Here is a 20656-nt window from a genome sequence, read left to right on the forward strand (position 1 = left end):
CCCCCCCGAGCTGGGGCAGACGGCGGTTCCTGGCTCCTGCTGGCAGTGCTGAGGGTGACCCCGCGGGAAAGACAGTAGACTGTATAGTTATCTCCGAGACCGGGTGTGACCCTAAAACTATACAATCTACTACCTCATCCCCCAGGGCCTCGGGGCGCTGCTGGGCCCGGCCTGGGACCGAGGGGCAAGTGGGGATGATGGGCGGGGCAGTTACCTGAGAGAGACTGCTCGGTGGCGGTGTTAGGTGTGGGCACCGCCCCCTGGAAAGCAAGAGAGGGACAGAATGGAGTTAGAGGGGCATGCGGCCTGGACCCCCTGGGGGCCGCTGGCTATAGGGGCAGGGAATGGGGCATGCAGCCTGGACCCCCTAGAGGGCATCGGGTGGCTCAGGGCGGCAGGGAACGGGGCATGTGGCCCGTCCCTGCTAGGGGTCACTGGCTAAGATCCAGCCCAGGGTGAGGACTGGCTGGCTCAGAGGGGTAGGGAATGGGGCCCAGGGCCTGTCCCCTCTAGGGGGTGCTGGCTATGATCCAGCCCAGGGTGGGGACTGGCTGGCTGGGGGACAGGGAAAGGGGCCTGTCCCCTGTAGGGGGCATTGGCTTTGATCCAGCCCAGGGTGGGGACTGGCTGGCTGGGGGGCAGGGAAAGGGGCCCTAAGGGGGTATTGGCTTTGATCCAGCTCAGGGTGGGGACTGGCTGGCTGGGGGGCAGGGAATGGGGCCTGTCCCCTCTAAGGGGCGTTGGCTTTGATCCAGCTCAGGGTGGGGACTGGCTGGCTCGGAGGGGGCAGGGAATGGGGCCCGGGGCCTGTCCCCTCTAAGGGGCGTTGGCTTTGATCCAGCCCAGGGTGGGGACTGGCTGGCTGGGGGGCAGGGAATGGGGCCTGTCCCCTCTAGGGGGCATTGGCTTTGATCCAGCTCAGGGTGGGGACTGGCTGGCTGGGGGGCAGGGAAAGGGGCCCTAAGGGGGTATTGGCTTTGATCCAGCCCAGGGTGGGGACTGGCTGGCTCGGAGGGGAAAGGGAATGGGGCCCGGGGCCTGTCCCCTCTAGGGGGCGTTGGCTTTGATCCAGCCCAGGGTGGGGACTGGCTGGCTGGGGGGCAGGGAAAGGGGCCCTAAGGGGGTATTGGCTTTGATCCAGCCCAGGGTGGGGACTGGCTGGCTGGGGGGCAGGGAAAGGGGCCCTAAGGGGGTATTGGCTTTGATCCAGCCCAGGGTGGGGACTGGCTGGTCATGGGGGCGGGGAACGGGGCCCGGGGCCTGTCCCCTCTAGGGGGCGCTGGCTGCCACCCAGCCGCAGGTTAGCTCTGCTCTCCAGCCATCGCCGTGGATCCAATGAGTCTGAGGGGTCTGAGCCCTGGGCCCCACCAGCCATGGGGGAAGGGCAGGGCTCGGGAGGGGTGTGACTAGTTCCCCACCAGCCCTGTAAGCCTTCAAAGGCCAGGTGAGCTCAGTGGCAGCTCCCCACCTGGGCACTCTGCTCCTTCCCGTCCTTCTCCTCCTTGGCTTTGTCCGTGGCTTTGGCCTCCTCCTCGGCCAGCTGCTTGCGGCGCTTCTCCCGGCGCTCCTCCAGCTCCTCGTCCCGCAGCGCCTCCAGGTGGTTAACGATGGGAACCTTCACCACTGCGGGGGGAGCAGAGCGGGAGTCAGGGGGCTGGGCCGGCAGGCGGGGTGGGGGTGAAGGCCACAAGGCTCACCTGAGACGCAGTCGTGCATGCTCTCTGCGTCCAGCACCTTGCACTCCTCAGTCCAGCGCGTCAGGGCGGTGGGGATGCTGGAGAGGGTCCCTGTGGAGGGAAGAGGGAGGGTAAGGAGGCTGGCTCAGAGCCAGAGACCCCTCAAGGGCCAGGCCCCCAGCACTCGCCTGCTTGGCTGGTGGCTGTGCTCTGGTCATGGAAGAAGTCATCCAGCAGCTCGTCGTCGGAGCGGGCGATGATGTGGACGTCGTCGTTCCCCACCAGGAGGCGGGCGCGGCCCCGGCTCTGCAGCGGGAGGCTGCTACTTAGCTGGAGGATGTCGGCTGCGGCCGAGGGACCCAGCAACCTGAGGGGAGGGGGTGCCGTCAGGGTACTTCCCTGGCACCGAAATGCGGCCACCTCTGGGGCGGAGTAGGTGGGGAACAGCCGCACACAACAGCACACAGGGAGGGCGGCTGGGTCCCCAGCCAGGCGGGAGCTAGCGTGTCTCACCTCTGCAGGATGAGCGGGGGGTTGGGCTGCCGCGTGCCGGGGTAGTGCACATGGATGGTGTGGCCTGTGTTGGCCGTCAGCTGGCGCAGCGTCCGCTGGCTCCGCCCTATGCCCTGGGCCAGGCGGGTGGTGGAGGAGCCGCTGCCGAGTGTCAGGGAGCCGTGGTCCGCGTGCCGCACCATGAGCGGGTGGGTGGCCGGGATGTTTCCTGGGGAGGGGGGGATATCCGCTGGGGGGGGAGGAGGAGAGAGGTTAGCAGCTCCCTGGGCTAGCCCTATCCAGGCCAGGCTAGCCCAGGGCCACAGAGAGCCCCTGGAGAGCACCATGGGGCTCGGGGGTTGGCAGGGATTGGCCTCACGCTCCAGGGCTGAGAACTTGGGGCCCGGCCCCACCCAGCCCTGACCACCTGGGGACCCCCCCGCTCCCCTTACTGGCGCTGGAGAACATGTTGTCGAATTCGATGATGAGGTCGTCCTCGCGGTCGAAGCGCTCGAAGCGCACCAGAGGCGAGGCGTTCATGTCGGGGTAATCCTCGTCCAGCTCCATCTCCGAGCCGTCGTCGTCCTCCTCCTCCTCCTCCCCCTCCTCGCCCTCCTCATCGTCCTGCCGGCACACAGCCCGCTCACAGCCGGCCCCCAGAGCCCGCCCGCCCCCATCCCAGCCGGGAGAGGACCCCGGAGTCCTGGAGCCCACTCCCCTCCCAGAGCCGGGAGAGGACCCCAGTCCTGGAGCCCAGCCCCCACTCCCCTCCCAGAGCCGGGAGAGGACCCCAGAGTCCTGGAGCCCACTCCCCTCCCAGAGCCGGGAGAGGACCCCAGAGTCCTGGAGCCCACTCCCCTCCCAGAGCCGGGAGAGTGCCCCAGTCCTGGAGCCCAGCCCCCACTCCCCTCCCAGAGCCGGGAGAGGACCCTGGAATCCTGGAGCCCAGCTCCCCCTGCTCTAACCACTAGCCCCCACTCCCCTCCCAGAGCCGGAAGAGGACCCTGGAGTCCTGGAGCCCAGTCCAGCCCCCACTGCCCTCCCCCTCAGAGCTGGGAGAGGACCCAGGCATCCTGGCTCCCAGCCCCCTGCTCTACCCATTAGCCCCCCTGAGAACCAGGGAGAGAACCCAGGCATCCTGGTACCCAGCCCCCTTCTCCAACCCCCGGGCGCACCTGCAGAGATCGAGGCTATGAAAGAACCCAGGAGTCCTGCCTATAACCACTAGACCCCACTCCCCTCTCAGAGTCAGGGGTGATGCCAGCTGCTGGCCCCCGCCTCACTTGATCATCTTCGTCTTCCTCCTCTTCCTCCTCCTCCTCATCCTGACTGTCATCCTCATCCTCATTACTGCCGCTGCTGTCTTCCTCCTGTGTGTGCTCCTCCTCGTCTTCGGGGTCCAGGATGTTCATCGAGTCTGGGGACAGTACAGGGGGGCCACGGGTCAGCCCTGCCCTTCACCAGCCCCCACTCCCCTCCCAGAGCCGGGGAGAACCTAGGAGTCCAGGCTCCCAGCCCCCCTGCTCCGACCCACCAGCCCCCCTCCCCTCCCAGAGCCGGGAGAGAACCCAGGAGTCCTGACTCCCAGCCTCATCAGCGCTAACCAGCAGCCCCCACTGCCCTCCCAGAGCCGGGAGAGAACCCAGGCGTCCGGGCTTCTCTCCGCACACACATCCAATGTCTTTCCAGCTGCAGGGCTCAGCTTCAGGTCTCCCCTGCAGCGCCCCACCCTGGCCACTGGGGGCAGTGTCCCAGGTTAACCTTTACCTTCCCGGTTGGCCTGGAGTGTGGAGCCCTGGCTCAGGTTGGAGGGGGCCTCGTCCATCAGCACGTCCTCTGGGGCATCGTCCTCCCCACTGCGGCTCACTGTGGGGGAGAGATGGGGTGAGCGGGGCCCCCGCAGGCAGCCACACGCACAGGCCTGGCTCCAGGGCCACAGGGGCGAGGCAGGGAAGGGGGGTGACGGCAAGTGAGTTCGCCCCATCCCCCGCAGGCTCCTGACCAAGATCCCCCTCAACATGGGCCTTCTGTCCCCCCACCATACCAGAGCACAGGTCCTGCCCCCACTCCCCTCCCAGAGCTACGGAGGGAACCCAGGAGTCCTGGCTCCCAGCCCCGCCCACTCCAACCACTAGCCCTCACTCCCCTCCCAGAGCCAGGGAAAGAACCCAGGAGTCCTGGCTCCCAGAGCAGCATGTAACCTGCCAGGTCCTGCTTCGCCCCCAGCCCCCTCCCCTAGGCTGTGCCCCAGTAGTCCCCCCCCACCCCCTAAGACCCAGCACACGCCCTCGGTGCCTGCCCCCCAGTCCTCTCCCTCACCGATGATGGTGCTATTCCCGGGGCCGCCATCCCGTTCCAGCAGCTCGTCTATCAGGTCCTCCAGCTCGTTCTCCACCTGCGGGGGCAGCGGGGTGGTGGGTGGGGGCCAGGCCGGTTGCGATTCCCCATCCTGGCCCCCCCAGCTCCCTGGCCGGCCCCTCACCTGCATCTCCTGAGTGCTGAGCACCTCGGGCTGCCCAGTGATCACCACTGCGTCGCCCTCCGCCTCCCCGTCCATGATGTCGCCATCCGCCACCTCCGCCTGGCCCGCGTCGTGGTCCTCCTGGGCACCTGCCTCACCCGGCTCCCCTGGGGGAACAGAGTGATCAGGAGACGGCCCGCTGATGGGGAACTTCCGGGGTGCAGGCAAGGGGGCAGCAGGGGGGAAATCGGAGAGGGAACCTGGCAGCGGGGGAGGCGGGTGGCAGCAGGCCGGGGATGCACAGGCTGTGGGTGAGGGGAGGGATCCCAACAGCAGGGGAGGTGGGTGGCAGCAGGCTGGGGGTGGGGGAACACAGGCTGCGGGCAAGGGGAGGAGAGGGAGCCTGGCAGCAGGGGAGACGGGCGGCAGCAGGCTGGGGGACACAGGCTGCGGGCGAGGGGAGGGATCCCGGCGGTGCGAGGCAGCAGGCCGGGGGACACAGGCTGCGGGCGAGAGGAGGGATCCCGGCGGTGCGAGGCAGCAGGCCGGGGGACACAGGCTGCGGGCGAGAGGAGGGATCCCGGCGGTGCGAGGCAGCAGGCCGGGGGACACAGGCTGCGGGCGAGAGGAGGGATCCCGGCGGTGCGAGGCAGCAGGCCGGGAGACACAGGCTGCGGGCGAGAGGAGGGATCCCGGCAGCGGGGGAGACGGGCGGTGGGAGGCAGCAGGCCGGGAGACACAGGCTGAGGGCGAGAGGAGGGATCCCGGCAGCGGGGGAGACGGGCGGCAGCAGGCCGGGAGACACAGGCTGCGGGCGAGAGGAGGGATCCCGGCAGCGGGGGAGACGGGCGGTGCGAGGCAGCAGGCCGGGAGACACAGGCTGAGGGCGAGAGGAGGGATCCCGGCGGTGCGAGGCAGCAGGCCGGGGGACACAGGCTGCGGGTGAGAGGAGGGATCCCGGCAGCGGGGGAGACGGGCGGTGCGAGGCACCAGGCCGGGGGACACAGGCTGCGGGCGAGGGGAGGGATCCCGGCAGCGGGGTAGATGGCTGGTGCGAGGCAGCAGGCCGGGGGACACAGGCTGCGGGTGAGAGGAGGGATCCCGGCAGCGGGGGAGACGGGCGGCAGCAGGCCGGGGGACACAGGCTGCGGGCGAGAGGAGGGATCCCGGCGGTGCGAGGCAGCAGGCCGGGAGACACAGGCTGCGGGCGAGGGGAGGGATCCCGGCAGCGGGGGAGACAGGTGGCAGCAGGCCGGGGGACACAGGCTGCGGGTGAGAGGAGGGATCCCGGCAGCGGGGGAGACGGGCGGTGCGAGGCAGCAGGCCGGGGGGACACAGGCTGCGGGCGAGAGAGGGATCCCGGCGGTGCGAGGCAGCAGGCCAGGAGACACAGGCTGCGGGCGAGAGGAGGGATCCCGGCGGTGCGAGGCAGCAGGCCGGGGGACACAGGCTGCAGGCGAGAGGAGGGATCCCGGCAGCAGGGGAGACGGGCGGTGCGAGGCAGCAGGCCGGGAGACACAGGCTGCGGGTGAGAGGAGGGATCCCGGCAGCGGGGGAGACAGGTGGCAGCAGGCCGGGGGACACAGGCTGCGGGTGAGAGGAGGGATCCCGGCAGCGGGGGAGACGGGCGGTGCGAGGCACCAGGCCGGGGGACACAGGCTGCGGGCGAGAGGAGGGATCCCGGCGGTGCGAGGCAGCAGGCCGGGAGACACAGGCTGCGGGCGAAAGGAGGGATCCCGGCAGCGGGGGATCCCGGCGGTGCGAGGCAGCAGGCCGGGGGACACAGGCTGCGGGCGAGAGGAGGGATCCCGGCAGTGGGGGAGACGGGCGGCAGCAGGCCGGGGGACACAGGCTGCGGGCGAGAGGAGGGATCCCGGCGGTGCGAGGCAGCAGGCCGGGAGACACAGGCTGCGGGCGAAAGGAGGGATCCCGGCAGCGGGGGAGACGGGCGGCAGCAGGCCGGGGGACACAGGCTGCGGGCGAGAGGAGGGATCCCGGCAGCGGGGGATCCCGGCGGTGCGAGGCAGCGGGCCGGGGGACACAGGCTGCGGGCGAGAGGAGGGATCCCGGCGGTGCGAGGCAGCAGGCCGGGAGACACAGGCTGCGGGCGAGGGGAGGGATCCCGGCAGCGGGGGAGACAGGTGGCAGCAGGCCGGGGGACACAGGCTGCGGGCGAGAGGACGGATCCCGGCAGTGGGGGAGACGGGTGGTGCGAGGCACCAGGCCGGGGGACACAGGCTGCGGGCGAGAGGACGGATCCCGGCAGTGGGGGAGACGGGCGGTGCGAGGCACCAGGCCGGGGGACACAGGCTGCGGGCGAGGGGAGGGATCCCGGCAGCGGGGGAGATGGGCGGTGCGAGGCAGCGGGCCGGGCGACAGGCTGTGGGCAAGGGGAGGGATCCCGGCAGTGGGGGAGACGGGCGGTGCGAGGCACCAGGCCGGGGGACACAGGCTGCGGGTGAGGGGAGGGATCCCGGCAGCAGGGGAGACGGGCGGTGGGAGGCAGCAGGCCGGGGGACGGCAGCAGGTTGCGGGCGAGAGGACGGAGCGCGGCAGCGGGGGCTGTCAGGCTGTGGGTGAGGGATCCTGGCCCCACGTACCCACGTCCTGCTGGTTGCTGTTGGCGTCGCGGGCAGCGCCCTGTGCCTCGCCCTCTGCTTTGCTCTTGCTGGCCGTGCTCTTGCTGCCAAAGAGGCTGCTGGGCTGGTTGACGATGCGCGACAGCGTCTCCAGGGGCTTCAGCGCCGCGTTCACTGTGTTGGCCATGTTGGGGCTGCAGGGCAGAGTCCCCATCAGCCCCCACTCCCCTCCCAGAGCCAGAGAGAACCCAGGAGTCCTGGCTCCCAGCCCCCCTGCTCTAACCACCAGCCCCCACCCCGCTCCCAGAGCCGCGGAGAGAACCCAGGAGTCCTGGCTCCCAGCCCTCCTGCTCTAACCACCAGTCCCTGCTCCCCTCTCAGAGCTGCGGAGAGAACCCAGCAGTCCTGGCTCCCAGCCCCCCTGCTCTAACCACCAGCCCCCACCCCGCTCCCAGAGCCGTGGAGAGAACCCAGGAGTCCTGGCTCCCAGCCCTCCTGCTCTAACCACCAGCCCCTGCTCCCCTCCCAGAGCGGCAGAGAGAACCCAGCAGTCCTGGCTCCCAGCCCCCCTGCTCTAACCACCAGCCCCCACCCCGCTCCCAGAGCTGCGGAGAGAACCCAGGCATCCTGGCGCCGAGCCCCAGGCGCACCTGGAGAGGTCGAGGCTGTGGGGGACCCGCGCCAGGTCACTGACCAGCCCCTTCTTGAGGAAGAGGCGGATGATGTTGTTCATGCCATTGTGCTGCGTCTTGGCGGCTGCGCTGCTGTAGAAGCTGGAGGTGGAGGGGCAGGACTCCATGATGGTGCTGATGATGCACATCACGGCCTGCAGCCTGGGGAGGGAGAGGAGGAATCAGCGCCGCGCCACCCTACTGTGGGACCCCCTCACACACCCAGACAGGCACCGGTGTCTGCACTGGGAGATCACCCCCAGAGAGGTGCTGGTGAGAGCGGTGGGATACCCTGATATATTCTTCCCAACAGCCACGGCGGGACTGTTCTCCTGCCACATGGACCCCTGCCCCTCAGTGGGTTGCTGCTGGCAAAGCACCAATCGCCCAGAGCTCCCAACATGGGACTTGACACCCCTTGGAGCTGCATCCTCCCCACCCCCAAGCGACTGGTTCAGGCTCTCGGCACACTCCGGCAGCGTCGTCTTTTTAAGATTTTCTCCCCAACCACCAGGGCTAGAAACCTGAAGAGGGGATTTGGGAGCCACTGTGTCATCCCGGGAGCCACGGCCTTTACCAGGTCCTGGAGCCCTGATTCCTGACCCCCACCCTCCGCCCAAAGCCAGGCAGTGACCCCAGGGCTGCCAGCCCCCAGTCACCTGGCATGTTTCTCCGTGCTCTCTGCCATGGCCAATGCCCGGCTCAATGCAGCCTTCACCTCGTTCACCAGCGCCACCTGGGCATCCGTGCCGCTGCCTGCTGCAGCCAGGCTGGCGAGGAAGAGACGGGCCAGCGCGGGGGTGTCCTTGTCTTCTGCATTCTGGGTGTGGGGCAGCAGATGGTCCAGGACAAAGGCCAACACACTGCAGTCCTGCCGGGACATGGGGAGGGGTGAGTGGGTCCCCATGCCATGCCCCAGAATCCCACCCTCTCCTAGCTCTAACCCACCTGCCCCCACTCCCCTCCCAGAGCCAGGGGAGAACCCAGGAGTCCTGGCTCCCAGCCCCCCCTGCTCTAACCCACCCGCCCCCACTCCCCTCCCAGAGCCAGGCAGAGAACCCAGGGGTCCAGGCTGCCAGCCCCCTGTTCTAACCCACCAGCCCCCACTCCCCTCCCAGAGCCAGGCAGAGAACCCAGGGGTCCAGGCTGCCAGCCCCCTGTTCTAACCCACCAGCCCCCACTCCCCTCCCAGAGCCAGGCAGAGAACCCAGGAGTCCTGGCTCCCAGCCCCCCCTGTTCTAACACACCAGCCCCCACTCCCCTCCCAGAGCCAGGCAGAGAACCCAGGGGTCCAGGCTCCCAGCCCCCCTGTTCTAACCCACCAGCCCCCACTCCCCTCCCAGAGCCAGGCAGAGAACCCAGGAGTCCTGGCTCCCAGCCCCCACTGCTCTAACCCACCAGCCCCCACTCCCCTCCCAGAGCCAGGCAGAGAACCCAGGAGTCCTGGCTCCTAGCCCCCTGCTCTAACCACCAGCCCTCACTCCCCTCCCAGAGCCAGGCAGAGAACCCAGGGGTCCTGTGTCCCAGCCCCCTGCTCTAACCCACCCGCCCCCACTCCCCTCCCAGAGCCAGGCAGAGAACCCAGGGGTCCAGGCTGCCAGCCCCCTGCTCTAACCACCAGCCCTCACTCCCCTCCCAGAGCCAGGCAGAGAACCCAGGGGTCCAGGCTGCCAGCCCCCTGCTCTAACCACCAGCCCTCACTCCCCTCCCAGAGCCAGGCAGAGAACCCAGGGGTCCAGGCTGCCCCTCACCTCCTTGATGAGCTCGGACTGGCCCACGGTGTAGCTGTAGTTGGCGATGAGCGCGGCGATGCCCACATAGGAGCGCACCAGCTCGGCCAGCAGGCGCAGGATGGTGGAGGTGGGCATGAGCGGCTTGCTGCCCTTGGCCTTCTGCTTGCCCTCCTCCGTCGCCTTGTCTCCCTCCTTGTCCTTCCGGCCCTCCCGCGACTCCTCAGGGGTAGAGGCTGCGGGCGGGGGGAGATGGGTTAGGTGTGGGGTGCACAGAATGGGGTCCCCTGGGAACCCGGTGCCAGCAGATGCCCAAAGGTGTCCTGCGCCAGCTACTGGGGAACAGCCGAGGGGGTCCCTGTGTGTGCCCTGTGCCGGCTGTTGGGGGCAGCAGAGGGGGGTACCCAGGGGTGCCCCACCCTGGCTGGGGGAGGGATCCTGGGGACCCCTGGCAGTACTGGTACACAGGGGGTCCCCTAGCCCAGGGAGTCACTCTTACCTTCTCCCTGGGGGGTCCCAGATGGCGGTGTCTCGGCGGCTGCTCCGTCTGCGCCAAACACCTGGGCCTGGGAAAGGAGAGGGTCGGTCAGCACCAAGTCCCCTCAGTGTGGGGCGCCCCCCCCGGCTCCCTGCCCCGCCCCGGCGCGGCCGGACTCACGGTGATGGCGAAGCCGCTCTGCGAGTCGAAGTCACTGCCTTGGCGGGTGAGGGAGCGGTACTGCTGGTACACGTCATCGCCCCCCCGCCCCAGCTCCCCGCCCCGCCCCGGCATGGCCGGACTCACGGTGATGGCGAAGCCGCTCTGCGAGTCGAAGTCACTGCCTTGGCGGGTGAGGGAGCGGTACTGCTGGCGTATGTCGTCGCCCCCCCCCATCCCCCAGCTCCCTGCCCCGCCCCGGCATGGCCGGACTCACGGTGATGGCGAAGCCGCTCTGCGAGTCGAAGTCACTGCCTTGGCGGGTGAGGGAGCGGTACTGCTGGTACACGTCGTCGCCCACGTCCGACAGCAGCTGGCTCACCTCCTGGCTGGCCGAGCCCGGCTTGGCCTCGCTCTTCTCAGCTGTGGAGAGGGGGGGCAGGTGAGACGCGGCTCCGGTGGTGCACAGGGAGCCTGGGGGCTCTAGGGGGTGGGGGTGGGGGTGGTGAGTTACCTTCGTCGGGGGCGTGGTAGGCGGCCAGCGCATTCAGCATGTCATAGATCACCTCCTTGATGGGGTCGGGGATGACGGGCAGGGCGGATGGCTTCACTGGCGTCGTCTTCACCAGTTGCACCGCATTGGGGCCCTTAATCCGCAGGTTCTCGAACTCGTCGTCCGATGCTCCCAAGGGGAGAGAAAGGGAAGCAAAATAGAACCCAGGAGTCCGGCCTCTCACCCAGTGAACCCACTCCACTCCCCATCCAGAGCCAGGGAGAGAACCCAGGCGTCCTGGCTCCCAGACCTGCCTGGTCTGGGCAGGGGGAGCCAGGGGGTCTCTGTGCCCCACTTACCGGTCCCCGAGCCGCGGGGGGCGGGCAGGGCGATGCGGATGCAGCCGTTGGCCACCTCGGTGAAGATCTCGGGGTTGCGGCAAGCGGCTGGGCCCAGCACGCGCAGGATGTAGTTGATCTCGCGGGAGCCCAGGCTGCCCGACACCACCCCGGAGGTGGTGCTGCCCGCGCCGCTCGTGGCCGCCGAGCGCACAACCTGTGGGGAGGAGCAGGCCACAATGCAACGGGGAGGGAGGCGGCGCCCAGCAGCACCCACCTTCTCCCCGGTGTGCACCAAGGGCCCACGGAGTCACAGGGGCGAGGCCAAGGGCACCCACCATCCACAGCCTAGGAACCCGGCCCGGAAGCACCCACCATCTCCCGGGGCGAGGCCGGTGGCACCCACCTTCCCCCCGGTGTGCACCAAGGGCCCACGGAGTCACAGGGGTGAGGCCAGGGGCACCCACCATCCACAGCCTAGGAACCCGGCCCGGAAGCACCCACCATCTCCCGGGGCGAGGCCGGTGGCACCCACCTTCTCCCCGGTGTGTACCAAGGGCCCACGGAGTCACAGGGGCGAGGCCAGGGGCACCCACCATCCACAGCCTAGGAACCCGGCCCGGAAGCACCCACCATCTCCCGGGGCGAGGCCGGTGGCACCCACCTTCTCCCCGGTGTGCACCAAGGGCCCACGGAGTCACAGGGGCGAGGCCAAGGGCACCCACCATCCACAGCCTAGGAACCCGGCCCGGAAACACCCACCATCTCCCGGGGCGAGGCCGGTGGCACCCACCTTCCCCCCGGTGTGCACCAAGGGCCCACGGAGTCACAGGGGTGAGGCCAGGGGCACCCACCATCCACAGCCTAGGAACCCGGCCCGGAAGCACCCACCATCTCCTGGGGCGAGGCCGGTGGCACCCACCTTCTCCCCGGTGTGCACCAAGGGCCCACGGAGTCACAGGGGTGAGGCCAGCGGCACCCACCATCCACAGCCTAGGAACCCGGCCCGGAAGCATCCACCATCTCCCGGGGCGAGGCCGGTGGCACCCACCTTCTCCCCGGTGTGCACCAAGGGCCCACGGAGTCACAGGGGCGAGGCCAAGGGCACCCACCATCCACAGCCTAGGAACCCGGCCCGGAAGCACCCACCATCTCCCGGGGCGAGGCCGGTGGCACCCACCTTCTCCATGGTGTGGCGCAGGGTGCAGGGCTCCTCGATGACGTGCCGGAAGAGCAGGGTGACGAGGGGCGTGAAGCCGTTGAAGCCGGAGCTCTGGGTCAGGCTGAGGATCACACGGGTGCTGCGGAGCTCGGCGAACATCAGGGCGTACTTGTGGTGGCGTGTCAGGCGCAGGCAGAGGCGCAGGGTGGCGTGCAGCGTGTCGGGGTCCACTGGCACCCCCAGCATGCTCACGCAGGCCCGGATCAGCACCGTCACCATCTCCTCCGTCAGCCCCTCGATCAGGATCTCGGCCGCCTTCGGCTCCTCGGGGGCTGCCTCCTTCTCGGGGGGCAGGGGCTCCGCGGGCACTGGGGCCTCTGGGGGGGGCAGAGCACATTGGGGATAGCAGCTGCCCCTCACTCCCAACCCGCAGCCGCGCCCCCGTGCCCCTCACTCCCGACCCGCAGCCGCCCCCCCGGTGCCCCTCACTCCCGACCCATAGCGCGCCCCATACCAGCCCAGCCCTGGCCTCCCCTCACTCGGCCTGCAGCCCCCCGCCAGCCCGAGCCACGTACCATTTGCTTTCTCCTCCTTGGCTTTGCCCTCTGTTTCTTTGGCCTCCTCCAGGGTCTTCTCCACCTCCTGCCCATTGCCCTCCTTGGCTCCCTTCCCGAGCCGGGGCACCCGCAGCAGCGTCAGCATCACCGGGCGCCGATTGCCTGTCTCCTCATTCACCTGGCAGGGGAAGGGGGGGGTCAGCGCCTGCTCGGGGCGACCGGGCTGCCCCCGCCCCCGGGAGCTCGGCTCCGTACCTGCACCATGGTGGTGAACTGCACCGTGTAGCGCCGACGGCCGGCGGTGAAGCGCACGCTGGTCTCGCCCGCCTTCCAGGCCGTGTCGATGGTGCTGTTGTTGCTGGCGCTGTAGCTGCACCAGCGGCCGGAGCGGTCGTCAAACCAGCGCCAGTTGTTCCCGTTGGCCTGGAGATACTGGGGGGCAGAGAACCCAGAGGACTGTGGGGGGCCCGGGCCCTGCCTCTCCTGTTGCGGGGGCCCTTCCCCGCTCCCCCTCCAGGCCAGCTCTCCCCAGCCGCTCCCCTGGCCGGCTCTCCCCACCACCAGCCAGCCCCACTCCCGGCCTGCGCTCCCCACCACCCGGATCCCCACCACCAGCCACCCCCACTCCCGGCCTGCACTCCCCCACCACCCGGATCCCCAGCTCCCCTGGCCGGCTCTCCCCACCACCAGCCAGCCCCACTCCCGGCCTGCGCTCCCCCACCACCCGGATCCCCAGCTCCCCTGGCCGGCTCTCCCCACCACCAGCCACCCCCACTCCCGGCCTGCGCTCCCCCACCACCCGGATCCCCAGCTCCCCTGGCCGGCTCTCCCCACCATCAGCCAGCCCCACTTCCAGCCTGCGCTCCCAGTCCCTCCCTGCCCGGATCCCCTCCCACTCCCAGCCTGCGCTCCCCGCCCAGATACCCCCACCCCCTACCTGCGCTCCCCCACCACCCGGATCCCCAGCTCCCCTGGCCGGCTCTCCCCACCACCAGCCACCCCCACTCCCGGCCTGCGCTCCCCCACCACCCGGATCCCCAGCTCCCCTGGCCGGCTCTCCCCACCACCAGCCACCCCTGCTCCGCGCCCGGATCCCCCGCCACTCTCAGCCTGCGCTCCCCGCCCTGCCCGGATACCCCCACCCACTACCTCCGGATCCCCAGCTCCCCTGACCTGCTCTCCCCACCACCAGCCACCCCCTGCTCCGCGCCCGGATCCCCCGCCACTCTCAGCCTGCGCTCCCCGCCCTGCCCGGATACCCCCACCCACTACCTCCGGATCCCCAGCTCCCCTGACCTGCTCTCCCCTTGCCACCCGGATCCCCCTCGATCCCTCGGCCTTTCCAACTGGGGACTCTCCTTGCCCGGCGGCCGAGCGGAGCGGGAGGTGACGGGGGCACAGATCCCCCTGGACAGGCTGACGAGGCCTCGCAAGGCCGGTACCTTGTTCATCTGGGCTCGTCTCTTGGACGAGATGGCCGTCTTCTCGTAGAAGTCAATGAGCAGCAGCACTGGCGTGATCCACCTGGGGCAGGGAGGGAAGGGCAGTCAGTCCCACAGAACAATGACGGGGTCGGGGCTCTTCCCCTCTGGGGGGGTGCCAGCTCCCATCCGGCCCCAGGGCAGGGACTGGCTGGCTCACGGGGTGGGGAATGGGGCACGGGGCCTGTCCCATCTAGGGGGTGCCGGCTCCCATCCAGCCCCAGGGCAGGGACTGGCTGGCTCAGGGGGTGGGGAATGGGGCACGGGGCCTGTCCCGTCTAGGGGGCACCGGCTCCCCCAAGGCCCCAAGGCGGCGACTGGCTGGCTTGGGGCCGGGGGAGGGGGAGGAGGGAATGAGGCAGGGGCCTGTCCCCTCTAGGGGGTGCTGACTCCCATCCGGCCCCAGGGCAGCGACTGGCTGGCTCACGGGGTGGGGAATGGGGCACGGGGCCTGTCCCCTCTAGGAGGCGCCGGCTCCCATCCGGCCCCAGGGCAGGGACTGGCTGGGTCAGGGGGTGGGGAATGGGGCACGGGGCCTGTCCCGTCTAGGGGGCACCGGCTCCCATCCGGCCCCAGGGCGGGGACTGGCTGGCTCAGGGGGTGGGGAATGGGGCACAGGGCCTGTCCCCTCTAGGAGGCGCCGGCTCCCATCCGGCCCCAGGGCAGGGACTGGCTGGCTCACGGGGTGGGGAATGGGGCACGGGGCCTGTCCCCTCTAGGAGGCGCCGGCTCCCATCCAGCCCCAGGGCGGGGACTGGCTGGCTCAGGGGGTGGGGAATGGGGCACAGAGCCTCTCCCATCTATGGGGTACCGGCTCCCATCGGCCCCAGGGCAGGGACTGGCTGGCTCAGGGGGTGGGGAATGGGGCACGGGGCCTGTCCCGTCTAGGGGGCACCGGCTCCCCCAAGGTGGCGACTGGCTGGCTCGGGGCCGGGTGAGGGGGAGGAGGGAATGAGGCAGGGGCCTGTCCCCTCTAGGGGGTGCTGACTCCCATCCGGCCCCAGGGCAGCGACTGGCTGGCTCAGGGGGTGGGGAATGGGGCACAGGGCCTGTCCCCTCTAGGGGGTGCTGACTCCCATCCGGCCCCAGGGCAGGGACTGGCTGGCTCAGGGGGTGGGGAATGGGGCACAGGGCCTGTCCCCTCTAGGAGGCGCCGGCTCCCATCCGGCCCCAGGGCAGGGACTGGCTGGCTCGGGGGGTGGGGAATGGGGCACAGGGCCTGTCCCCTCTAGGAGGCGCCGGCTCCCATCCGGCCCCAGGGCAGGGACTGGCTGGCTCAGGGGGTGGGGAATGGGGCACGGGGCCTGTCCCCTCTAGGAGGCGCCGGCTCCCATCCGGCCCCAGGGCAGGGACTGGCTGGCTCAGGGGGTGGGGAATGGGGCACAGGGCCTGTCCCGTCTAGGGGGCACCGGCTCCCCCAAGGCCCCAAGGCGGCGACTGGCTGGCTCGGGGCCGGGGGAGGGGGAGGAGGGAATGAGGCAGGGGCCTGTCCCCTCTAGGGGGTGCTGACTCCCATCCGGCCCCAGGGCAGGGACTGGCTGGCTCAGGGGGTGGGGAATGGGGCACGGGGCCTGTCCCCTCTAGGGGGCACCGGCTCCCCCAAGGTGGCGACTGGCTGGCTCGGGGCCGGGGGAGGGGGAGGAGGGAATGAGGCAGGGGCCTGTCCCCTCTAGGGGGTGCTGACTCCCATCCGGCCCCAGGGCAGGGACTGGCTGGCTCAGGGGGTGGGGAATGGGGCACAGGGCCTGTCCCCTCTAGGAGGCGCCGGCTCCCATTTGGCCCCAGGGCAGGGACTGGCTGGCTCAGGGGGTGGGGAATGGGGCACGGGGCCTGTCCCGTCTAGGGGGCACCGGCTCCCCCAAGGCCCCAAGGTGGCGACTGGCTGGCTCGGGGCCGGGGGAGGGGGAGGAGGGAATGAGGCAGGGGCCTGTCCCCTCTAGGGGGTGCTGACTCCCATCCGGCCCCAGGGCAGGGACTGGCTGGCTCAGGGGGTGGGGAATGGGGCACAGGGCCTGTCCCCTCTAGGGGGCACCGGCTCCCATCCGGCCCCAGGGCAGGGACTGGCTGGCTCAGGGGGTGGGGAATGGGGCACAGGGCCTGTCCCCTCTAGGAGGCGCCGGCTCCCATTCGGCCCCAGGGCAGGGCCTGGCTGGCTCGGGGGGTGGGGAATGGGGCACGGGGCCTGTCCCCTCTAGGGGGTGCTGACTCCCATCCGGCCCCAGGGCAGGGACTGGCTGGCTCAGGGGGTGGGGAATGGGGCACAGGGCCTGTCCCCTCTAGGGGGTGCTGACTCCCATCCGGCCCCAGGGCAGGGCCTGGCTGGCTCGGGGGGTGGGGAATGGGGCACGGGGCCTGTCCCCTCTAGGGGGTGCTGACTCCCATCCGGCCCCAGGGCAGGGACTGGCTGGCTCGGGGGGTGGGGAATGGGGCACAGGGCCTGTCCCCTCTAGGAGGCGCCGGCTCCCATCCGGCCCCAGGGCAGGGACTGGCTGGCTCGGGGGGGCAGGGGATGGGGCAGGCGCCTTTCCCCTCTAGGGGGCACTGGCTCCCATCCGGCCCCAGGGCAGGGACTGGCTGGCTCAGGGGGGCTGGGAATGGGGCACAGGGCCTGTCCCCTCTGGGGGGTGCTGGCTCCCATCCGGCCCCAGGGCAGGGACTGGCTGGCTCAGGGGGTGGGGAATGGGGCACAGGGCCTGTCCCCTCTAGGAGGCGCCGGCTCCCATCCGGCCCCAGGGCAGGGCCTGGCTGGCTCGGGGGGGTGGGGAATGGGGCCTGTCGCCTAGGGGGTGTGCTTTCACAGGGTCTAAGCAACAGCCCAGGTCAGTCCCCCAGGGACCCCATCCCCTGTTCACCCCAGATGTGGGGCGGCTGAGGGCATCCCCTGGGCCCTTACTTGGGGGTCTGCACCTCCTTCTGCTCCTTGGCGGCCTGCAGGCAGGGCTGCACCACCTCCAGCAGTTTGATCAGCACGTCAAGGACACCGCTCGACTCCACCACACGGGCACACGGCAGCTTCAGCTCCTGCAGGGGGAACGAGATGTGGGGCGGAGCCACCAGAGAAGCCCCGCCCCCCCAGGACAGCATCACCCCCTGCTGGAGGGGACAAGCCCCACTTTGAATGGTCTGTGCTCAATTTAGGAAGCCCAAGTGTGCCTCAGTTTCCCCGCTATTTTGCACCGCAGGCACTGAGGAGTGTTCCCCAGCTGCACAGGACGGGCCGAGCTGCCCCCGAAGCGACGACAAACCAGCCCCCGGACACCAGGCCCCAGAAAGAGGGCAGTTGGCGCTGGGCTGTGCTACCCCACAGGCTTCCTGCGCAGAGGGTAATGCACCAGCCAGGCTGGCCGCGCAAAGGGAGCCGGGGTCAGTGGGGTCTGCTGGGCAGAGCATGGGGGGGGGGGAAGAGCCGGAGGACCAGAGCCCAGGGGCTCATTCTGAGGTGGCTGGAGGCCACGGGGTCAGCCCTGGATGAGTGGAGACACCTCCCCTACTCGGGAGTCAGGCATGTAGGAAAGGGGGGGCTGGGAGCCAGGACTCCTGGGTTCTCTCCCCGGCTCTGGGAGGGCAGTGGTGTCTAGTGGTTAGAGCAGGGAGAGGCTGGGAGCCAGGACTCCTGGGCTCTCTCCCCGGCTCTGGGAGGGCAGTGGGGTCTAGTGGTTAGAGCAGGGAGAGGCTGGGAGCCAGGACTCTTGGGTTCTCCCCCGGCCCGGTCGCCTCACCTCGAAGAGCAGGGTGAGCAGCAGGATGCGGGTGGCCAGGTTGGCAGCCTGGGGCAGTGTGGCCATCTGGCTGATCCACTCCGAGACCGTCTTGGTGTCGCTGGTGGTGAGGGGCAGGGCTGCCTTGATGAGCACGTCGGCCGCTTCCCACACCTGGGCAGGGAGGGGAGACAGGCAAGCGTCAGTCGCTGGGGCCCAGGCCCCATGGTCCCCTGAGTGACCCAGCCCCACCCCACCCATGGGTGCCAGGCCTGGGACAGCTGCCTGCAGTCTGCCCGGGGTGCTCACCTGCTTGACCACTTGCTTGAGGATGGTGTCGCGGTAGGGGGCGCCGTTGCGCTTGATGGCCGTCATGATGAGGTCGCAGACGCGGTACACGGTGTCCGGCAGCTCGTCCAGCAGCTGGGAGCAGCCGGGCAACATGGCGTCCGTGAAGCCGTGCAGCTCGGCCGGGTCCAGCGGCTGCGCGTCCTCGAACTTCTCCAGGCACTTGGCCTCCTCCTCCTCCTGCTTCTCCCGCGCCTTGCGGTCCTCTTCCTCCTTCCGGCAGGCTGCCTCCTGCACCAGGCGTGGGGGGCACGGGGTGAGATCTGCCCGGCCGGCCGATCCCCCCCACCCGCCACTGGATCCCCCACCTGCCGCAGCCAGATCCCCCCCACCGGATCTACCCCCGCCCACAGCACTGCCAGGCCCCCTACACTGTGCTATCCCAGCCCTTACCTCCGGGGACTCGGCCCGCTGCTCCATGGGGATATCCTGGCCCAGTGACATGGCGATGGCTCGCATCATCTGGTCCTCCTCCGACATGCTCAGGTCCTGCAGCACAAGCCATGGGGCAGTTGAGGGGTGGGCACCGGGCGGCCATAGAGGGAGCGAGGGGGGGGCGGGGTAGAGGGGCCGGGCAGGGGGGACCCGGGGCCGGGCCATGGGGTGCTTACCCGTACGACCCCACCCATGAGCGGCGGCGGGTGGGTCAGGAGGTATTCGGTGGCCTGCTCCATGGTGCTGGTGTTCAGCAGGGCCTCCATGGCGTGTTCCCGCGTGAAACCCATGTCCATCAGCTGGGAGAGGGAGGCGAACCTCAGCGAGAGGGAGAGAACCCAGGCGTCCTGGCTCCCAACCCACCACTCCCCCTCCTCGAGCCAGGAGAGAACCCAGGCGTCCTGGCTCCCAACCCACCACTCCCCACCCTGAGCCAAGAGAGAACTCAGGCTTCCAGCCCCGGCATCACCCCCTACCTGCTGCAGCTGCTGCTGGTTGACCTGGGGCTCCCGCCGGGCTCCGCCCTCCTCCTGCCCTGCCTCCTCCTCCCCACGCGCCCCCTCCTTCTCCTTGCCCAGGCGCTCGCGGATCAGGGGCTCGCCCCGCAGGATGTGGCACAGGATGGCCAGCATGGACTCTGCCATGCGCCCCCCGTACACCTTCAGGGGCTTGCGGTTCCACAGGTTCTTGATGCAGGTGAAGGCCGCCTGGGAGGCAGAGGAGTTAGTGGCAGCTCTGCTGGTAGGAGCACTGGAATGATCCCCCCCACCCACAAGCCAGTACTGTTGGTGGGAGAAGTGGGATTCCCCCATATCCCCTCACTGAAGAGGCAGAGCATCTGACCTGACATGCTCTCTCTTCCCAGTTCCTTGGGTTGGGCTGATAGGGCCCCACGGCAGTGGGGGCGGGGGGCAGGAGGCCCCACCCCATCAGCAGCAGCAAGGATCCCCTATGCCCACCCCCAGTAGCTGGGGCATACAGCCTGGCACCATCTCATGCTGCAGATTGAGCAATAGGCCGGGGGGGAGACGGGGCCGGAACACCCCACTGTCTCTGCGCTCTGCGAGCCATTGGCCCTGGCTGTGGCAGTCGCACCGGACGGTACCAACCGGCCTCAGCACCCACCTTCTGGGTGACCACCAGGAAGCGCAGGGCGCTGAACTGCGGGTAGTTCTGCCCACCCGGCAGCTTGGCGGGCAGAGCGTGGGGCGACTCCAGCACCGTGCTGGGGTTCACCATCTTCTCCACCAGCATGAGCCAGGCGTCCAGGAACTCCCCCGTCCCATCCGGCAGGTCCGGGTGCTCCAGCCCCTCGGCCACGGGGACCTTGCCCCCCATGGAGAGGGCCCAGTTGAAGGTCCTGTGGGTAAGGGCAGGTTAACCGTCTGCTGGCCTCTGCTCCTGTCCCAGGCTGGGATCCCCCCACACTCAGGAGAGCGAAACCCGAGAGTCCTGGCTCCCAGCCCCCCTGCTCTAACCACTCATCCCCACTCCCCCAGAGGAGGGAACTCAGGCCCTCTGCTCCAACCACTAGCCCCACTGCCCCCGGCATCAGGGCCAGGCGGGTGGGCTGCCCGGGGCACTCACTCGAAGAGGGCGTTGTGGCCACCGGAGCAGAGGAATTTCTGCAGCATGAGGTGGTAGGGGTACTTGCGCTCGTCGAACAGCATGGGCGACGTGAACCCCACGGAGCAGATGAAGAACGTCAGCCTGGGGGGGGTGGGGAAAGAGGTCAGCCCCATGCTGGGGAGCCTATGACACCCCCAGGGTCCAGAAAGGCCTAGGCCAACCCCCAAGCCCCCCTCCCACCTGGCAGACCAGAACCGTCTCCCATCCAGCCCCCACAGCCATGCCCTCCCCAAGGGATCAGAGCCCAGCCCCAACACACACCCCGTGAC

The 20656-nt window shown here is 69.8% G+C and overlaps 1 protein-coding gene across 8 annotated transcripts in view; it reads right to left on the bottom strand.

Moving 5' to 3' along the window:
- HUWE1 (HECT, UBA and WWE domain containing E3 ubiquitin protein ligase 1) overlaps window positions 1-20656 on the bottom strand; it is a 56993-nt gene that overhangs the window by 18391 nt on the left and 17946 nt on the right. For 6 of the 8 annotated variants that reach the window (XM_030547352.1, XM_030547349.1, XM_030547350.1 and 3 more), the window contains 30 exons: window positions 20346-20468; window positions 19884-20118; window positions 19235-19465; window positions 18935-19057; window positions 18717-18812; window positions 18285-18554; window positions 17997-18149; window positions 17171-17298; window positions 14239-14320; window positions 13052-13228; window positions 12815-12974; window positions 12258-12616; window positions 11099-11294; window positions 10761-10928; window positions 10524-10669; window positions 10109-10175; window positions 9631-9845; window positions 8539-8750; window positions 7859-8041; window positions 7230-7402; window positions 4651-4796; window positions 4488-4563; window positions 3936-4034; window positions 3452-3585; window positions 2621-2792; window positions 2190-2418; window positions 1865-2043; window positions 1698-1787; window positions 1469-1623; window positions 215-260 (listed from right to left, as the gene is read on the bottom strand). In XM_030547352.1, coding sequence (XP_030403212.1) covers window positions 215-260; window positions 1469-1623; window positions 1698-1787; window positions 1865-2043; window positions 2190-2418; window positions 2621-2792; window positions 3452-3585; window positions 3936-4034; window positions 4488-4563; window positions 4651-4796; window positions 7230-7402; window positions 7859-8041; window positions 8539-8750; window positions 9631-9845; window positions 10109-10175; window positions 10524-10669; window positions 10761-10928; window positions 11099-11294; window positions 12258-12616; window positions 12815-12974; window positions 13052-13228; window positions 14239-14320; window positions 17171-17298; window positions 17997-18149; window positions 18285-18554; window positions 18717-18812; window positions 18935-19057; window positions 19235-19465; window positions 19884-20118; window positions 20346-20468 — 4823 coding nt within the window. Of the gene's footprint in view, window positions 1-214; window positions 261-1468; window positions 1624-1697; window positions 1788-1864; window positions 2044-2189; window positions 2419-2620; window positions 2793-3451; window positions 3586-3935; window positions 4035-4487; window positions 4564-4650; window positions 4797-7229; window positions 7403-7858; window positions 8042-8538; window positions 8751-9630; window positions 9846-10108; window positions 10176-10267; window positions 10334-10523; window positions 10670-10760; window positions 10929-11098; window positions 11295-12257; window positions 12617-12814; window positions 12975-13051; window positions 13229-14238; window positions 14321-17170; window positions 17299-17996; window positions 18150-18284; window positions 18555-18716; window positions 18813-18934; window positions 19058-19234; window positions 19466-19883; window positions 20119-20345; window positions 20469-20656 lie in introns of all 8 variants that reach the window. The other 2 variants (XM_030547348.1, XM_030547347.1) reach the window with 2 other exon arrangements.

This window comes from Gopherus evgoodei, unplaced genomic scaffold (assembly GCF_007399415.2).
Source record: "Gopherus evgoodei ecotype Sinaloan lineage unplaced genomic scaffold, rGopEvg1_v1.p scaffold_57_arrow_ctg1, whole genome shotgun sequence".
NCBI classification, from domain to species: domain Eukaryota; kingdom Metazoa; phylum Chordata; order Testudines; family Testudinidae; genus Gopherus; species Gopherus evgoodei.